Source organism: Poecilia formosa, unplaced genomic scaffold (genome assembly GCF_000485575.1).
Source record: "Poecilia formosa unplaced genomic scaffold, Poecilia_formosa-5.1.2 Scaffold7, whole genome shotgun sequence".
Taxonomy (NCBI): domain Eukaryota; kingdom Metazoa; phylum Chordata; class Actinopteri; order Cyprinodontiformes; family Poeciliidae; genus Poecilia; species Poecilia formosa.
Window position 1 is genome coordinate 5,269,857 of NW_006799946.1, and position 19,792 is coordinate 5,289,648.

At 37.3% G+C, this 19,792-nt stretch overlaps 4 protein-coding genes across 5 annotated transcripts; all 4 read right to left on the bottom strand.

The window, feature by feature from the left end:
* Window positions 1–244: 244 nt before the first annotated feature.
* LOC103152492 (oocyte zinc finger protein XlCOF6.1-like) lies at window positions 245–4,713 on the bottom strand. Its single transcript, XM_007572967.2, has 3 exons — window positions 3,810–4,713; window positions 3,471–3,709; window positions 245–3,037 (listed from the first exon to the last, which is right to left on the bottom strand). Exons 2-3 carry the CDS (start codon window positions 3,586–3,588, stop codon window positions 1,923–1,925), a joined length of 1,233 nt encoding a protein of 410 aa, XP_007573029.1. The 5' UTR covers window positions 3,589–3,709; window positions 3,810–4,713; the 3' UTR covers window positions 245–1,922.
* Window positions 4,714–6,407: 1,694 nt separating this feature from the next.
* LOC103152500 (gastrula zinc finger protein XlCGF57.1-like) lies at window positions 6,408–10,944 on the bottom strand. Its single transcript, XM_007572981.2, has 3 exons — window positions 10,093–10,944; window positions 9,792–10,005; window positions 6,408–8,679 (listed from the first exon to the last, which is right to left on the bottom strand). The coding sequence occupies exons 2-3, from the start codon at window positions 9,901–9,903 to the stop codon at window positions 7,214–7,216; spliced, it is 1,578 nt and encodes a 525-aa protein (XP_007573043.1). The 5' UTR covers window positions 9,904–10,005; window positions 10,093–10,944; the 3' UTR covers window positions 6,408–7,213.
* A 92-nt stretch (window positions 10,945–11,036) lies between these two features.
* LOC103152518 (gastrula zinc finger protein XlCGF57.1-like) lies at window positions 11,037–15,114 on the bottom strand. The gene is made up of 2 exons (XM_007573011.2): window positions 14,342–15,114; window positions 11,037–13,426 (listed from the first exon to the last, which is right to left on the bottom strand). Exons 1-2 carry the CDS (start codon window positions 14,457–14,459, stop codon window positions 12,012–12,014), a joined length of 1,533 nt encoding a protein of 510 aa, XP_007573073.1. The 5' UTR covers window positions 14,460–15,114; the 3' UTR covers window positions 11,037–12,011.
* An 814-nt stretch (window positions 15,115–15,928) lies between these two features.
* On the bottom strand, window positions 15,929–19,748 carry LOC103152507 (oocyte zinc finger protein XlCOF20-like). Of its 2 annotated transcripts, none has more exons than XM_007572998.2 (2): window positions 18,841–19,748; window positions 15,929–18,241 (listed from the first exon to the last, which is right to left on the bottom strand). In XM_007572998.2, the coding sequence occupies exons 1-2, from the start codon at window positions 18,941–18,943 to the stop codon at window positions 17,007–17,009; spliced, it is 1,338 nt and encodes a 445-aa protein (XP_007573060.1). In that variant the 5' UTR covers window positions 18,944–19,748; the 3' UTR covers window positions 15,929–17,006. The 2 variants fall into 2 exon arrangements, with proteins under 2 accessions (XP_007573060.1, XP_016516970.1); XM_016661484.1 differs by having other exon boundaries at window positions 15,929–18,267; window positions 18,841–18,919.
* Window positions 19,749–19,792: the final 44 nt, after the last annotated feature.

Below are 19,792 nucleotides of genomic sequence, written 5' to 3' on the forward strand. Positions count from 1 at the left end.
CTTTGAAAAATGTTTATTGGATAAGTTTTAACATATTTCACAACAGTACTCTGCATACGTCATTTAGTACAATATGTAACAAAAAAAAATAGTATTTGGTGAACACCCATTACTTTGAGATCACTTTAGTTAAGCTATGTGGAATCATGTTCCATACAGCATTCTAACGACAGCTCCATATATCCAATCCGAGTCTGTGAGAAAACACAATGTTCTCTGATCAGGGAGAACAATTTTTTTTTAAAAAAGCTCTGAAGTACAGCTGCTAATTTCTAACAATAGTTTTTACATATCAAAATAAATTTAAGAGAGAGAGAGGCCAAAATAATAGTGAAAAATGTGACCAGAAAGAAAGAGTTTAGGAAAGAAAGTGAAATAAATGGCACCAAAACACTTGCAGCCTTTACTTAAAACAATAAAATAATAATAATAATTTAAAAATATCACTAAAAATCAAAACCAGGAAGGCTGACTAATTTGGCGATGAGTATACCAGACATGAACAAGCTTCAAAGTTGTAGTGAGAAGAGACAATTTGAATGTTCATATTAATAAAAGAAATGAGGCACATTTTAGTTACAACCAATACATTTTAATTTCTAATCTACCCAATTTACAAAACAAAAAGGTTCTTTACGCATCCAAAGAGGGAGTACTCACAGTTCCAATGGCATTAACAAACTCAAGATAAATTTTCAAATTAAAATCCTAGAGGCAGTTTTGTAAGTATGTAAACTGACAATTCAGAGCACTTCTGCTAAGACTGACTCATTTTTAGATGAACAAAGCTGTCGTTTTTGTCCTGCTTGTATCTTATTTTTACGTTTTAGACTGAATAAAACTTGATCAAAACTTCTGCCAGTATCTGAAAAAAAAAGCTTAAGTGGAAATGAGCTGGGGAAACACTGTTCTTAGGGATGACAACTAAAATGACTGAAAGTTATTTACATTATTTACAATCCAATAGAAAATAAAAACTTTGTAAATTAATCTCAATAATCAATGCAACATAAATGGCTCAACACCGTGCTTACGAACAGCACTAATCCATTTCCTGTTGTCAAATGCCTCCTTGAGCATTTAAAATGTACGTAAACATCCAGGAAACTTTTTTTTTTTTTTGTCTGTACTAATCACACGCGAAACAAATGTTAAAATTTTTGAGTTTGTTTTCAGAATTTAAAACATTCGTTTATTATAAAGCTGAAATCCTACAGCTCCTAATACTGTCTGTTAACTTATTTACAGAAGGAATGCTGAGAAAGTCTTCTGTTTCAGTGGAAAATGAACCCTGACACACACAAACCTAAAGCGGACCTGGAACCGGAAACCCAGTCGCTGTGTGATAATTTACTTCAGCATCACACAAATGTTTCATTAGCGCAAGCAATCAAATGTCCAACTCTAAAAAAAAGAAAAAATTAAAAAAAAAATTTTTAAAAATGGAGGGAGGGAATAACTGCACACATATATCTGATGATTGTGTAACAGGATGTTCAGCAAGGTATTTACCAGATATGTTCAGGAAAAGAATAATCATAAAATTAAACATGGTGGTGATAGGGTGAAGCCTGGAAGACTTGGCATAACTAACAGAGCCATGAAATCTGCTCTTTACCAGAAACCCTAAAGGGCAACGACTGGCCAAATCATGACCTTAAGTTAAAACAAGTTTGAGTTATGGACATGAGCAATGATCCAGAGAAAAAAAGAACAGCAAATCCAACTCTGAATAGCTAAGAAAAAAAAGGGGGTTGAACTGACCTAATTAAAGCAGGAACTCAAATCATTAAAGCTTTGAATAGCCAATTTGACATTGAAAATGTGAAATAATGTAATTTAGCACTTACCAGCCGCCCCAGAAAGCAGAGACCGTAGACTGATTGGAAAAATACTGACAGTTTAGATTACGATCAAATCAATCACTCCTTGTAGCCCCTGTGAACCTCCATGTGTTTCTTCAGATTTCCAAGTCGGGAAAACGCTTTACTGCAGACGGTGCACACAAACGGTTTCTCACCTGAATGCACTCTCATGTGATTTTCGAGCTGACACTTTTGATAAAATCTGGTTTTGCAGACGTCGCACCCAAACGGCCTCTCCTCCGAGTGGACCCTGACATGTCTCTCTAACTGGATTTCATTTACAAAACACTTGCTGCAGTCCCCACAGCTAAACGGAGCGGTGTGAACCTCCATGTGGTTCTTGAGGTGATGTTTCAGAGCAAACCCTTTGCTACAAACGTTACACATGAACCGTTTCTCTCCTGTGTGAACATGCATGTGTCTCTTCAGAGTTTCTTGTCGCGAAAATCTTTTCCTACAAACGCTACACACAAAGGGTTTCTCCGCCGTGTGAATCCTCATGTGCTTTTTTATATTCTCCTTTCGTTTGAATCTGGTGCCACAAACGTCGCAAGAAAACGGCTGTTCTACTGAGTGGACTTTCAGGTGTGTTTTTAGTTTTGCTTTTTCGTGAAACCTTCGACCACAATTGTCGCATGCAAATGGTTTCTCTCCTGTGTGGAGTCTTATATGTGTCCGAAGAGAACTCTTTTCTTTAAACCCTTTCCCACAAAAATCACAGATATGTTCTATATTGCCATTGTGTGTCATTAGGTGTAATTTAATGGAAGTCAAATGTTTTAATCTTTTGCCACAAATTTTGCAACTAAACGGCTTCTCTCCTGCATGGACTCCAATCTGAGCCATAAGTGTTGAATTCAGCTTAGATACTTTACCTCTTTTGGGAACCAACATCTTACTTTGTTGAGTGGAACCTGTTGGATCCGGGTTGTTGTCAAGTTCTGGTTCTCTACAGTCCTTTCCATTAGGTTCTGTTTTTGTCTTAGATGAGCTGCTGCTTGAAGCCTCTAATAACTGAGATTCCTCTCTATTTTCACTCTGCAGCTCTCCATCCTCATTGATCCACAATTTGTTCACTTCCTCCTTCATACCTGGGGTCTCTGTGTCCTCTTGGTCCAAACTGGGGTTCCAGTCATGAGGAACCTCTTCTTTAATCACAACAATCTGCTGGACTTTGGACACAAACACATATAAACATTAAGGGTCATTTATACATATATATTCAGCATTGATATAAACTGTTATGTTTAGAAATGTGAGGGTTTTTTTTTTTTAGCTTATTTATTTTGAGAATAAAATGACTTAGTAGACCAACAAACCAATAAGTTTAACAGAAACGGAACCAATTATCCAAGTAAAACAACTATTAAAGTCCTCAGTTAATAGCAAAGAAATTTTCTTTCTTAAAGTTGAAAATAATCAAAATCTAGGTTAAAGATGACTGGAAATATGCATTATAAAAAACTCTAAGAATTGAATTTGTCATTTTCCACACACACACACACGCATATATATATATATATATAAAATCAACAAGTTAGTTCAAAGTGCTTTAAATCATAAAAAACACAAAATTCAATTACAAGTTAGAGCACATTCACTTACTGATATCTTTGCTGTCTGGTGTTTCCTCCTCCAGTTCTGATGTGGATTCTGCAGAAATGAGGGGCTCCAAGCTAATCCCTCCAGGTTCAGCTGCTTCAACCTTTATTATCTCAGACATCCTCGCTCCACTTCAGATTCTCCTTTTCACAACCCTTGTTTACAACCTTCACATGTTCTTTTAGAGCAGGGTTTCAGTCATAGAGCGGGCATCTTTAGGTTGTTTTTTTTTTCTGCTGAAACTAGAATCGGAGACAAGAATGTGATCAAACAAAGTGTATAATCATAAAAAGTAAACTGTGGCAGAGCTTGAGCGGTGTTGCAGAGGAGAGAGTCCGATACCTTGGTTAGTGCTTCTGGGTCCACTCGATAACTGTCTCCAGTCTCTCGGTCCTCAGATTAACATGGTTAGAAGGAGGTGTCCACAAATGATGTGGTCTTCTCCGCACGGTGTCATAAACTCAGAGTGTGGACATTCTTAAACACTAAACTATAAACTGAAAAAGCTCGACTGCCGACTAATTAAATCTCCGCTGTTAGCTGCTTTAGATCCGCGGAAGCTAACGGTTCATTCAGGTACCTAGTAACGGCTAATTGCATCCTGTGCTGCAAACTCCGACTAGAAATAATCAGAGCGACTCAAAACAAACATTTGGAAGCGGTCTCTTTATGAAGACTATTGAATAATCAATTTTACACTTCTTTAACATAAACTTTACAACGTTTTTTTTTTTCTAGCAGGGCTTAGCTACGAGCTAATATGACTACATCCGGTTTCTCCCTCCTTGCTGACCAATCAGCGGCAACTAAAGCTCAGCATGATGTGAAAAACAACTTCCTCTTTCAGCTTCTAGCCATTCAGACAAAACACTGAATTCACGCTCCGTTAAGCATCGGTGTCAAAAATGGTGGTTGTTTGAGTGCTGACTTTTTCAGCTCAGTTTTAATGTTTCAGGTTGGAGTCGAGGCTCAGCTATCTGCTGTATATATACTCAAGCAGCTGAAACCATCCTTATTTTGACCAGAAACGCTTTTAGGTAACATCCCAGAGGTCAACAAAAAATATATATATTCACGAATTAATTTAGTCTGAGTCTGATCTCACACACTAATGAACCTCCATAACATCTTGTCTGCCGGAAATAAAGTGAGTCTGTATTTTTATTTCAGTATTTTGTGTTTAATTGTGGGGATTTACAGAAGATGATTACGGCTACTGGCAAAAAACAACAACAACAAAAACAAAACAAAACTGAGTTTAATCTCAGAATCTTCGTTTTTCTGTGATTTAAGTCAGTTCCCCCCGCCTCCCCTGATAGCCCTAATCATCTTCCATAGATTTTCTCCATTTTGGAACCTGAGTAGATTGCCATTGAGAATTTTTGTTATTTTGAGACACAATAAATTTAAATAAATGTCTTTGTGGTTTTGATGAGCTGTCTGTCATATGTTAGAAAAAAAAATAAACCCAATGATGTTGATAAACAGGAAGTTACAATGAATTTTATTGATACCTTGTTTTTGATTTTGTTATTTTTGTTGCCAAATCTATGTTTCTTCCAATTTCCTGACACCTAGGCAAAAGCTAACTTGATGTTTATGTGAGCAGATTTTAAAATAAACCTTGTTTAAAACCATCACCTGCCTTTTTTTATATTATTAAATATCTCTGGTGTGACTAGGACAAAGTTATATACATTTCCCCTGTTCTAAACATTCAACAATGTGACTACAGACTGCACAGGTTTTGCTAAAATCAGACATACTATCCTTCTGGCTTCAAATATGTGGCAAAGCTTCAGAGATAGATTTATAATTCCCCTTCAGGATTTAAAACGTGACAAGGTCAAAAGGAACAAATACAAAGAGCCACAATCCCATCACACATCAATGCGAAGGTGAAAGTTTGACACTTTTACCACCAGAGGGAGCCATTTTTAACAAAAATGACATTAGGAAATTTTTATTTTTGTTTACTTTCAACTGTTGGAATTATTCCACATAAAAGTTGACAACTAAAAAAATACATTTGATATTTATGTTAACTTCATTTTGAGGTAAAATTAGATAATTTAGGGTCAATAATTGTATATATAGAATGTCGTTACCAATTAATTTATATTTTTGGAAATTATCTAAATAAAGAAAAAAGCAAAACATTCTTTGAAATTAAAATGTTTTCAGGTCTTGTGCATTTGCTGCAGAGATATCTAATTCTGTTAGCTGGTCTGTGGTGACCACAGCCCTGCAAGAGGAAGATTCTTATTTCTGTGTTTTCACGGTTCTCTCTGTCCCTTTCATCAGTAATGTTGATCACTAACCTCATTCGGCTCAGATTCCTCCCTAATCCAAGTGTCCAGGCTTCTACAGTAAGCCAAAACTTAGTTTAGTTCATACTTCTTCTCCTCTTCATCAGTATCACACTGCAGATTACAATCTACTGTAATCTGTTCAGACCAACACAGATAATGTCATTAAAGTATGTCATTATAGGTAATCCTGTGAAACAAGTAAAATCTAAAATTTAAATTAATCTATCGTTGCAATAAAGTAATGCAGCAAAGATTTAGCCTGTAAGTCAGAAAATAAAGGCTACAAAAAAAATCAAATTAAAGGATGAAAACACTCAGTCAGATTGATTATCTTGATGGCTTTGGTATTCGAAGTCACTCTGAAATGGGATTTTAAGACCTTAATGGTTCTTTCCTGCCGACTGTACATTGGTTCAGACCTCTCAATTTAGAAGCATGGATAAAATCTTGTAAATAAAAAACAAAACTGCGGGGTATTCGCAGCTTGCAGCTTGAATTTTAGCTAATATACATCCTCAACAAAACATGTCACATACAAACTGAATTTATATTTATAACTACATATTTGGAAATTTGTTAAACTATGTAGGACACGCAGGCCTGATTCACAAGAAACTAGTCACGTCAATACAAACAGCTTTGAAGCACTTTTATTAGATTAGTTTGAACATATTTTACAACAGCACCGCTTTTAGCACAACATGTTTCTCCCAGATTACATGAACATTTTCTATTGTTAATCAAGACTAGAATGAAAAATACAGCTGAAGTGAATAACTACCAGCAAGAAGTAATACGGTTAACGTTAGAATCTGGTATCCACCTTTTATTTTGTACAAGTGTCTGAAGAAAAGTGCACTGTCCTGTAGTCAGGTAAATACAATATGTTGATATAAAGCTACAAACCACAGCTGTTAGTTTCTGAAGAGAGCTCTGACAGAGCGATGGACCGTTTGAAACTAGGATTAACCGTTTGAGGTGGCATTGAGGTGATTAGGCTCTAAACAGTTCTCATTGGTTGAACATTGCCAACATTACTTGTTTATGAAAATAATGATGAATGTGACAAAAGTAAACAAATAACTGACTTTTTATACCGAAATGCCACCCATACCACTTTAGTGATTGAACCTAAAGCACCATTAACCAACCAAAACCTTCCAGCTTTTCCAAACATGGAAAGTTGGAAAAGTTGTACTGAGTGGTTCATATAGACTATTAATACATTTGATGGTTTGAATAGTAGCTACCTAACAAAACAATTAGTCAGTTGTTCTGCATTTGTTTTCCTTGTTGCTGATTGGCTGTACACTCACAAGCAGAAATAAGGAACACTGGCAAAGTTAGCTTCTGTCATATTGCTAAAATGGTTTCCAGTGAGTGCATTAATGCATATTAAGGTGTATTTGGTGTTTGAACTCTTAAAATAGGCAGTTATGCATGAACATGCATGTGACTTTTCAGATGAATTTTCAGAGAAAACCCTTCATTACAAACATTACAAACAAATGGTTTTTCACCCGTGTGAACAGACATGTGTCTCAGTAAGTTCTTTCGTAATGAAAATCCTTTACCACAAACGCCACAAATAAACGGTTTCTCTCCCGTGTGAACGCGCATGTGGCTCTTTAAAGTGTCTTTTTGTGGAAATCCTTTACTGCAAACACAACAAATAAATGGTCTCTCTCCTGTGTGAACTTGCACGTGTCTCTTTAGATTCCCTTGTAGTGAAAATTCTTTACTGCAAACATTGCAAACAAATGGTTTCTCACCTGTGTGAACACGCATGTGTCTTTCTACATTCTTTTGAACAGCAAATCCCTTATTACAAACACCACAAACAAACGGTTTCTCTCCAGTGTGAACATTCATGTGACTCTTTAGATTTCTTTGCCGTAAAAATCCTTTGCCACAAGCACTACAAATAAACGGTCTCTGTCCTGTATGAACATGCATGTGGCTCTTTAGACTCTCTTTTTGTGAGAACCCTTTACTACAAACTGTACAAATAAACGGTTTCTCTGTTGCATGAACACACATGTGACTTTTCAGATTGACTTGCTGTGTAAATCCTTTACTGCAAACACTACAGATAAATGGTTTTTCTCCTGTGTGAACACCCATGTGTCTCTTTAGATGGTCCTGTTGAGAAAACCTTTTACTACAAATACTGCAAACAAATGGTTTCTCTGAGGTGTGGCTCCTCATGTGTTTTTTAAGACTCTCCTTCACCTTAAATCTATTGTTGCAAACATCACAGGTAAAATGTTTTTCTTCTGTATGCAGCTTCATATGGGCTTTAAGATGTTTCTTTGTATGAAACCTTTTACAACAAACGTCGCAGGCAAAAGGTCTGTCTTCACTGTGGACACTCATATGAGTCTGAAGAGAAACCTTTTCTTTAAATTCTTTACCACAAAGATCAAAGCTATGTTCTCTTATTCCAATGTGAGTCATTATGTGTAATTTAGCTGATGTCTTGCGTTTAAAACCTTTGCCACAAAGACTGCAACTAAATGGGTTTTCCACAATCTGAGCGGTAAGCTTTGAACAAAGCTGAGGTGTCACCTTACTTTGTTGGGAAGAGCAACAAAGAGCAACTGGATCTCTGTTTGTTTCCCGTCCTCTGAAGTCCTCTTCATCATGCTGTGTCTGTCCCATCTGTTCAGCTGAGCTGCTGGCAGGAGCTTCAGTCTGTCTGCTGTCTTCAGTTTTTATTTGGTGAAGTTCTGATAACGGAGTTTCTTCTTCATCTTCGACCTTTACTGTAAGCAGCTCTTCCTCCTGTCCGATCCACAGTTCCTCCTCTTCATCCTTCACAGAAGGCGACTCTGGATCCTGCTGCTTCAAACTGGCGTTCCAGTCAAGAGGAACCTCTTTAATCACCAACATCTGATGGACTGGGAACAATGAAACACACAAGGACATTAGTGATAAACTAAAATCCATTGAAGAACAACTGTAGTAGCTTTTTTTTTTTTTTACTTTTTTTTTATAAAAGAGAAAGAATAAATTAATCAACATATAATCGAGTTAAATTGTCAATGCCAATCCCAAAATGAGAATGAAAATGACCATATTTTTATCAGTTCAATAAATGCAGGCCAAATAAGCTTCATTACTAATTCATATGAAACTAAGCAGGATATACTGACTGTTTCCTCTGACAAAACATGGTCAGCATTTAATAGGCTGCTGGGCTGACATGTCAAACTACTGCCCTACAGTTATTGGTGGATGGCTGTTCTCAGAAGTCTTAGTTTCCAAAAGAGTTGTTCATCAAAACAATGTAAATGAAACGAAATCAGACTCGTATAGCGCTGCTTTTCAGGACACTAAAAGACGCTTTGCAATAAAAATCTCTCAATCCCATTCATGCACACATTGATGATGGTAAGCTACTGGATTGTAGCTACAGCTACAGCTGGGGCAGGATGACAGAAGTGAGACTGCCATATTCCACCATCAGCCCTTCTGACCAACACCAGCAGGTAAAGTGGGTGAAATGTCTAGCCCACAAGACATTTCTCTTGTTGGACACAACAAGAAAAACAGACGGGGGCTTCTTCCAGCAATCCACTGATTGCAGGAAGAACTCCTACCTGCATTATACTCTAATCTGAACAAAGAAAAAACCTATCAAAGAGCTTTCAATTAACACCAACATTATGTAGGTTGGATTAATAATAAGAATAATCGGACAGCATTTAAGACTTTCTATGCAGAAAATATTTCTGACGGACAAAAAGATTTCCTTAACAATCAAACATATATGTGTTTGTTGGTTTTAAATAAAACATTATAGTATTCATAAATGTTTGTACAACCAGCCTGCATGCCAACATACAAACATATTTACACAAACTAAAGTCAAATATCTTGTTGCTGCACACAATGTTGGCCATTAAAGCTGATTCTGGGACTTATATCTATTAATATAATTCTCTCTGAAGTCCAGCAAACATTTTATGACTTCCAGTCAGTGTTTCAATCCAGATAATACGTCACTTACTGAGATCTTTGCTGTCTTGTGATTCCTCCTCCAGTTCTGATGTGGATGCTATGTGGGGATCCAAGCTGAGCCCTCCAGGTTCCTCTGCTTCCAGCTTCATCATTTCAGACATCCTTATCCCATTCTTCTTTCAAACATTCTTGTTAGAAGCCTTGCATGTTCGAATAGGTTATGGTTACAGTCATATAACCTGTATCTTTTGTTTTTCTGTTTCCTGGAAGTAGAATCAGACACAAATCGTCTGATGTAAGAAAATGTCAGGATAAGCTGAAGAGATGCTACAGAGCAGAAAGTCTGATACCTTGATCAGTAGTTCTGGGTCCACTCTGTAATGAGCCCCAAGCTCTCGGTCCTCAGCTGCACAACGAGGTGTCCACAGTCTGACAAAGTCGAAGGATGGACGTCGCTTATTTAATCTCTGCGGTTCGCTGCTTTAGCTGAAAGTCCATTCACCTGGCTAATTGCTAATTTAATTCTGTACAGCAAACTAGACATGATAAAATTGTTTAGAAACAACCATGTACCAAGGGTGTCACGTAAGCACTTGTTTTACACACATTTTAACACGTTTTCCTGTCGGGATTTTGCCAGTCAAGCTAACATTGTTACATCCGGTTCCTTCCTCCTCACTGACCAATCAGCGATAAGGACAGGAACCCAGCTGACTTCCGGAAAGACGTGACCGCTCTCCCGGGTTTACTGTACTTACGGTTATTATTACGTACAAGAATCACCTGTAAGTAACGGGGGCATATTGGATACAAACCAGAGAGGACGCATATTTTTGACCCAGGTAAAATTTAAGTATAAAATACATTTCAAAAGTCTAGATTATTAGATTTTAATTGAAACTTATATTTTAATGCTTTCCCCGACGGAGCCAAGTTTTAACAAAAATCCTCTCCCTATAATTTGCTTTATGCACACATCAATTTATGCAGTCTTAAGTTTTATTTAACGTCATTTATTTTCCTTCTCAAAATGGCAATTATAGAGCCACGAGGTGCCACAGATAGAGATCCTCTTCTTCTTCACTTTCCTATGCAACCATTTCAACAGGTGGTCCTTTTACAGTATGGTTGTTCATCAGCATTGATGTTTGTAATCCTCCGCAGCACACACTCCCATGGTGGTGTTCTCACTTAATTCAATGAAAATTCAAAATATTTTATAGTGTATCTAAAGGCATTTTACTGAACAAACAGGTCAATTTCATATCAAATTATAAACAGAATTCAGTCCAAACAGCTTTTAATATGTTTATTATACACACTTTAACATATTTAGCAACAGGACTTTATATAAACTCTTTAGGACAACAGGTTTTTAGACAAGGTAACATGAAAGCTAATATTTAAGAGGGATGAGTTAAAAAGTGAATAACTGCCAGCAGGAAGTAATAAAGAGGTAACATCTAGCGTCCACACTTTACTATGCAGAAGTGTCTGATTCAGATCATTTTAGTTTAAAGGGACACTATTAACAAAAATACGCCCATTGTCTTGTAGTTATGTGCATAATTTATGTTGACAGCTACAAAGCGTAGCTGTTACTTTCCGAAAAGAGCACTGATAGAGAGGTGGTACATTTGAAACCAGGATTAAAGTTCAGTTTGGTTAGGCACTAAACATCACTCATTGGTTGAATATTGTCAACAATTCTCATACATTAAAAAAAAAAAAAAAAAACACAGACATGAACAATGTGACCAGAGAAAGAAGCAACAAAGAGAAAGAGCACCAAACTGGCTTTTTTAAAAGAGAAACAGTCAAAGGACATCAATGATTTAACCAATGGCACCATCACTAGTAGCTTCAATAAATGAGTGAAAGACATGATTTTAAGATTTTAAGATGATAGGTTCACATAATATGCTTTACTGAACCCAAAGATCAGAAATTGGCTCTGAATCTCCGATAGTGTTCTCTAGTAGCAATGAATGATTAATAGTATTAAAAATGGATTTTGCCTAACCATAATTTAAAATACAGCTACAGAAGAATTGTATTTTCAAGTGTATTTAAACACGTCTCAACTTACTGTGAGAATTTCTATCATTCTGCAGAGAGGGAGTGCCTAATTTAGCTGCATCCCTTTTCCAACACGCCTGAAGCTGAATGCCACGATGACAAGGGTGTTGGATCAGAGATGCATCCAAAAATCTGCAAAATAAAGACTGTTGGGGAAATTACAGAAGCGATTTGTCAACCATCAAAATAATCACGAGTGGCAGGCCTCATGAACACCCATGTGTCTTTTCAGATTTCCATGCTGCGAAAACGCTTTATGGCAAACACTACACTCAAACGGTTTCTCCCTCGTGTGAGTGCGCATGTGTCTCTTTAGGTTCTCCTGCAATGTAAATCCCTTGTTGCAAACACCACAAATAAACGGTTTCTCTCCAGAATGGACTCGCATGTGCTTTTTAAGATGACACTTATGATTAAATCTGCTTTTGCAGACGTCACAAGCAAACGGTCTCTCCTCTATGTGAACTCTCGCATGTCGCTCCAGCTGCATTTCGTCCACAAAATGTTTGCTACAGTCGTTGCAGCTGAACGGTGCGGTGTGAAAATTCATATGCTTCTTCAGACCCCCGGGATTTGAGAATTCCTTACCGCAAACGCTACAAATAAAGGGTTTCTCTCCTGTGTGGACACGCATGTGTCTCTTCAGATCTAAATGTTGCGAAAATCCTTTACTGCAAACGGTACAAATCAGTGGTTTCTCTCCCGTGTGAACAACCATGTGTCTTTTCAGATTGTGTTGCAGTGAAAACCCTTTGCTGCAGAAACTACAAATGAACGACTTCTCTCCTGTGTGAATACGCATGTGGCCCTTTAGATGATCCTGTTTCAAAAACCCTTTGCTGCAAACGCTACAGACAAACGGTCTCTGTGAAGTGTGAGTCCACATGTGCTTCTTGAGGCTTTCTTTTCTTTTAAATATTGAGCCACAAACCTCACAAGGAAATGTTTCTTCTGAATGGACTTTCATGTGACTATTAAGAATATTCTTTGCATGAAACCTTTTCCCACAATCGTCACAAGCGAAAGGTTTCTCTCCGGTGTGAACCCTTACATGCGTCTGTAGGGAATGGTCGTCTTGAAATCCTTTACCACAAAAATCACAGTTATGCTCTCTCTTTGCAGTGTGAGTCTTCATGTGGAAGTCAACGTGAATTCTACATTTGAATCTCTTGCCACAAACATCACAACCAAATGGCCTTTCTCCTGCTTGGACTGCACTCTGAGTTGTAAGCTTGGAACTCATTTTAGATCTTTTACCTCTTTTGTGAACAGTCATCTTAATTTGTTGGGAAGAACACTGTGGATCTGGGTTCCTGTCTGGTTCTGGTCCTCCACAGTCGACTCCATCAGGTTCTGTTTCCTTCTGTTCAGCTGAGCTGCTGCTCAGACCTTCAGCCTCTGTGTTGCCTTCAGTTTTCATCTGATGAAGATCTGATAACTGTGGTTTCTCTTCATCTTCGGTCTTCACAATAAGCTGCTCCTCCTCCTGACTGATCCACAGTTCCTCTTCTTCCTCCTTTATGTGGGGGGGCTCAGGGTCCTGCTGGTCGGAGCTGGAGCTCCATGAATCGCAATGTTCTTCTTTAACCACCACAATCTGAAGGTCTGGGAACAATGGAGCACACACAGACATTACTGATTGGCGACAATGTTAAAGTGAGTGAAGGAGAGTTTTAAACTTCTGTGGATGTTGGGTTATAATCCCGGAAAATTATGTTCTTATTAAGATTACAAATGCTATAAACCATGTGTCTTTTCAGATTGTGTCCTTAGAAGGACTTATTATTATTATTATTATTATTATTATTATTAGAGAATGCCGATACACTGTTGATCTGTTTGGAGACAAATTGGGATTACTAACTAAACTATAGTAGTGCTTTAAAAAGAAACATTGTTGAACATAAAAGTTCTCATCAGATTAAGGTCAAAGTGTTACCAATTGTGTCACAACTGATAAAAGTATCAACATCGATGAAAACAAAATGTGTTTGGATAAATGAATGATTAGAATATATCATTAATGTACATGTTCTGTTTACCCAAAACATAATAGGAATCCAAATAAATATAAAATAAAACAGGAATAATAGACAAGCTATAATAAGTGACTTTCTGGGCTGGTGGTGAGGCTTCCAGACCTACAGAAATTTGTTAAGCAATTTAACCAGATTCATAATTAGTCAGGTGGAGTGTGAATAGAATAAAACATCGTTACCTTTGGGATGTTTTATAAAATATATCAAGCCTTCTTCCAAAGTTTGGCTAACATTTTGTTTGCTTATTTGCATAATTAGTTAATGTATGCCTGGTTACTTCTGGGCCAAACAGTAGAAACATTGCGACTGGAGGAGTTAGAAGTTCAAGGTGTATTCTACCTCTGCTGCAATGGCTTCTAGGATATTCATCACTTAGGGTTACTGATGCTTTGCTTTTTTCACCCTACAGCCCAACAGCCCTTTTATAACTTTTACCCAGTTTGTTTGCTCCAATATAGACAAACAAATGTGTGTCACTTACTGAGATCTTTGCTATCTTGTGTTTCCTCCTCTGGTTCTGATGTGGATCCTGCAGGCACGGGGGCTTCCGAGCCGAACCCTCCAGGTTCATCAGCTTCAACCTTCATCATCTCAGTCATCCTCGCTCCACCTGGGATTCACTTTTTCCACAATGCTTGTTTTCAGCCTTCACATGTCCTCGTACATTAAGGTTTCATCCGCATCCCTCTTTGCTGCGTCAAACTGGAATTAGACGCAAATCAGCACCTGATCCAAAAAGGAGAACTGAGAAAATAATGCGAGACACCCTGGTCAGTTTCTGTGTCCATTCCCCAGTCTCTCGGCCCTCAGCAGGACTACGAGGTTTAGAGGAAGTATCCACTGATCCCGTCTTTCCCACAGTCTCACCAGTTCGGAGAGTGGACTCGTCTTGTTGTATTAAACCATGAACTTTATCAGCGTCAACCTCACAGAGACTGATTAGGTCTGTGTTGTTAGGAGCTTTAGCTTCACGGAGCTTCACAGTCCATCACTTTGCTAATGCAGCCTGGCTACATTTTATACTGCAAACCCAGGAGGATAAATAATCTCTGCGGTTACAAATAAATATCTAGGAGAGGTAACCCCACGAAGACTTTCGAATAACGACTAATACATAAATTATGCATTTGTTTTACTAAATAATACATTTTTTTCTGTTGGGACTTGCATAGTCAAGCTAACAGCAAACCATCTGACTACTTCCTCTTCATTGTCCAATGAATGAGAAGTGAAGTTCGTTTGTGAAAACCTACTTCCTGCTTAAACCGTAAGCGTTTCACAAGAAAAGAACATCGATATAAATAAACTGTCAAAACGTTAAAAGCAATGTTAATAATATATTCTTTTTACTTTAAACTTTTCAAACAGAAAAATATATTTGTAGGTTTCCAATGCATATAAAAAGTCAAAGTAGTACCAACTGAAAAAAAAAGTCAAATTCAGTCTTAGACTAACCGTTTTGAAACGCATATTCATGATTACACATAAGAAGTTTGGTAATTAACTTGTTGGAAAAATGAACATGAGATTGTCATATGTGTAGAAGTTTGACTCCGCATTAGGTATTTGGGTACTGAACTGCACCGAACATATCGCTCAACGGAAACAAGGCAGACCTACCTATAAACACTCCACAGTGACACATTTCAGCTGTACAGATATGCCAAAATTCCGAAATTTGACAATCTCATTTTCATCACAAAATAATAACTGCAATTTTCAACAAGATAAAAATTTTAGTTTCCCTAATTACAAAACCAAATTCACAGAAATTACAAAAATTAAATGAAATGGTTAAAAAAAAAAACCCACACACACAAAGTTTTGTCATTTTTGCTATTTACTGTCTAGTTGCCATTTCATATGTTTTCTTAATATTCCTAATTATTTAAAGACATTTAAATCAGACTCAGTGGGCTCCCGACCCCACTGAGGGACAAGGGTGTTCAGAAAATGGATGGATGGATGGATAAATCAGACTCAACAGAAGCATATGTACTCTCAGCTTCACATGACAAGTTATTTACAAGATGATTCTGTATCATGTTCTTGATAAAAGACCTTGTGGGGTAAATGTCTGCAATGAGAACTTATAAAAACTTTTGTTTACATCTCAACCTCCAAGGTGTTCAATGAAATTATCTCCGTGAGTAAGAGAGATGATTTGACTCTTTAAAATGTGTTGCTAATGAATTTTGTAGATTGCATGCAATGTCTACGGTCTGCTATTAAGGCTTTTTGTTCATATTTATGAGATGGGTAACACGTTTTGAACTAAAAATTGTTAGTTTTGACCTAAAAATCCTGGTGATTAGATGTCCATCTGCATTATATTTGGAAGGGAAACTGCACTGAGCACACGAATCATAGGAGTAATATCCTAGGGGAAGATTTAAATATGTGGGAATTGTGACAGGAAAAAGGTCAGATGGGATTAACATCAGTGATGGATTAATACTTTTTTTTTTTTTTACACACCACTTAAGGATAGTTCTCAAAAATCCCATGGCAATATTTCCTCAATGTTGTTACCTCAGGTGGAATATTTTTGATTTTTTTTAAAGTTTCATTAATCAGAAATTTTCCTTCTTTATGTTAATAAATTTTCTAAAAAGCTGATATTTTACAGATTTGGTCATTATTGATGTCTATGACAGCAATTTGAACACTGGTATGACTACATAACATTTTCAACATAATAAAACAATCATCAGTATAACCTTTGTATAATTTAATGTGTGAGAAAATGTGTATCTCTGAGATAACTCAGATCAGGAGGCATCTTACTCTCCACTGTTGCCCCTTTAAATTGCCTGTACAGATCAACTTGAAACATAAAATTATTTTTGACGGAGCTCTTCTTTTACTGATTTATTGATTGAACTTTCTGGGTATTATTTACCTTAAAGGCATCAAGAGGCAATTCACAACGTTGCTGACCTGCAAGCTAGGAATGAAACATGCAACAGTGCTGAAAACAGATGGCATACCCACAGAAAGCAGAGATTGCTTAACAAAATCATTGATTTACTAGAAAAATACCGACAGATTAGTCAACTGTCATAGCCATTGCTAGTTGCTGACCTCAAGCAGATCTATGATTTCCTTTGGCTCTCCGTATTATTAAGACACTTCATGTTTTACTATCAGTTTCTCTCATCGTTTTCTAGGTGACATTTCCGATCAAATCTGGTGTCACGGACGTCACAACCAAACGGGCTCTTCTCTGTGTGGAGCTTCATATGTTGCAGCAAATCTATTTTCTTCACAAAATGTTTACTGCAGCCGTCACAGCCAAACCTTGCCATGTGAACATTCATGTGTTTTCTCAGATAGGCTTGTCGTGAAAATCCTCTGCTGCAGATATTACAACTAAACAGCTTCTCTTCTGTATGGACGTGCATGTGAATCTTTAGACAATTCTGTCGGGAAAATTCTTTATTGCAAACGTTGCAAGCAAATGGTTTTTCTCCCGTGTGAACGCACATGTGTCTCTTTAGAGTCTGATGTAGAGAAAATCCTTGACTGCAAACGCTACAAATGTACGGTTTCTCGCCGGTGTGAACACGCATGTGACTCTTTAGGTTTTCTTGTTGTGAAAATCCTTTACTGCAAACACTACAGACAAATGGTTTTTCCTCGAGGTGGATCCGCATGTGCTTTTTAAGAGTTTCTTTCATTTTAAATCTTGAACTGCAAACATCACAAAAGAAGGGTTTTTCTTCAGAATGGACCTTCAGGTGAGTTTTAAGGATTCTCTTTGCATGGAACCTTCTACCACAATCGTCACAAGTAAATGGCCTCTCTCCAGTGTGGAGTCTCATGTGTGTAAGAAGCGAAGTCTTTTCTTTAAACCCTTTACTACAAAGATCACAGCTGTGCTCTATCTTTCCAGAGTGAATCATCATGTGTAATTTAATGTGAGTCTTGCGTTTGAATCTTTTGCCACAAACAATGCAACCAAAGGGTTTATCTACAGCTTCAACTCCAATCTGTCTCCCACGTTTGGAACACAGTTTAGGTCTTATGCCTTTTTTCTGAACCGTTATCTTATTTCGCTGTGAAACACCCCCTGGATCTTGGATTCTGTCTGGTTCTGATCCTCCAAACTCCTCTTCATCAGGTTCTGATTCGATCTGTTCAGCTGAGCTGCTGGTTGGATCTTCTGTCTCTAGGTCGTCTTCAGTTTTGATCTGATGAAGCTCTGATAACTGAGCTTTCTCTTCATCTTCCCTCTTCACGAAAAGATGCTTTTCCTCCTGACTGATCAGTTGTTCCTCCTCTTCCTCCTTTATGTGGGGTTCAGGATCCTGCTGGTCAAAACTGGAACTGCCATCATGGGGAACCTCCGCTTTAATCGCCAACATTTGGACTGTTAACTCTGAAACACACATGGATATTGCCATTTTGAAAAGCAAATAGTTCGCATTATAACACACAATGTTAGAAATTTAACAAAACATACTAAGCAGATCAGGGATATAACCTGCTCATATTTCAGCTTGTAAGGTTTTATTCCTCCAAAAAAGTCAAGTTAATTGTGTGGACAAAACTTGGAGAAGTAGCTGTTCTCCTGTTTCATAATTCAAGGGCTTCACTTTGACGTCCGTGTTAGTTTTACGTGAATACTAATACTTGCAACACAGATGGAAAATGATTACAAGATTTCACATAACCAAGTCTTTTAAAAGAAAATACAAATATACTTTCAGCACAGTAAACTGAGTCACCGGATGTCAGATGGTGTCATAAGAACTGACAGAGGATAAAAAAAAATAAACGACCAGGGTGAGCACAATGACACAGGTTTCAGTGTGTTCTGTTGGCTTTAGTAAGCAGATCTGAAGAAGACAGTGTTGAGAATAGAAATTCAAACAGTCATACTGTGAACTGAAACTAAACTTAAAAAAAAAAATAAAAAAAAACATCCAGCCTGAGTTTATTTGCTCTAATACAGATGATCAGATGTGTGTCACTTACTGAGATCTTTGCTGTCTTGTTTTTCCACTTGTTCTGATGTGGATGCTGCGGGTATAGGAGGATCCAAGCTGAATCCTCCAGGTTCATCCGCTTCAACCTTCATCGTCTCAGGTTGACGACGATGAAGGTCTTCGCAATAGTTGTCTTCAACCTTCACAGTAAGTCAAGGTTTTCTTGGAGTACTACATTATGAAATGGAAAAGGCTTAAAAACACTAATTACCTCACTGCTGTTAGCTGCTTTAGCTACACAACGGCTAATAGTTATTTCGCTTTGTTGATGAAGACTAATTACATTCTGTACTGCTAATTTCCCCTGTAAATAATCATAGCGGTTCAAATCTAACATGTAAAAGCGAAATTCTCACACAAACTCTCACAAGTCTGCTACAAAAACAGAACGAACTTTGAAACGTTTCTTGTTTCGGGAACTAGTCAGTCAAGCGAACATTGCCATTTCCGGTTACTTCCTTCTCATTGACCAATGAATGACAAGTAAAGCTCTGATTCGAAAACACACTTCTTCTTCAACCAGTTAACATTTCACAATAAAACAAAAAATGTTAAATTGTAAACTATTTAAACAGGAAAAATTATACGTAATATTCCTCCTGTCAGCTAAGAACAGAACATCTACGGTTCAGTTCATGGAGACTCACTGAGACCGGAGAAAAACCCAGCTTCCAATTTCACTTCCAAAATATAATTTTCCGAATAAAAACTGTCTTTTATTTCAGGCTAAAGTTTCTATTTTAATGGAAAGTTTGCCAAACAAATAAATCTACCCACACTGCACCTGAGGATATTTCTGCAAGACTGCATCAATCTGGAACTGTAATTTTGGCTAGTCACATTTTTTTTTAGGATTAATAAATTACAGATATCTCGAATATTTTAAAATCTACACCTTTTCTATTTCTTGTCATGAAATAATATTATGACTAGTCAAAATG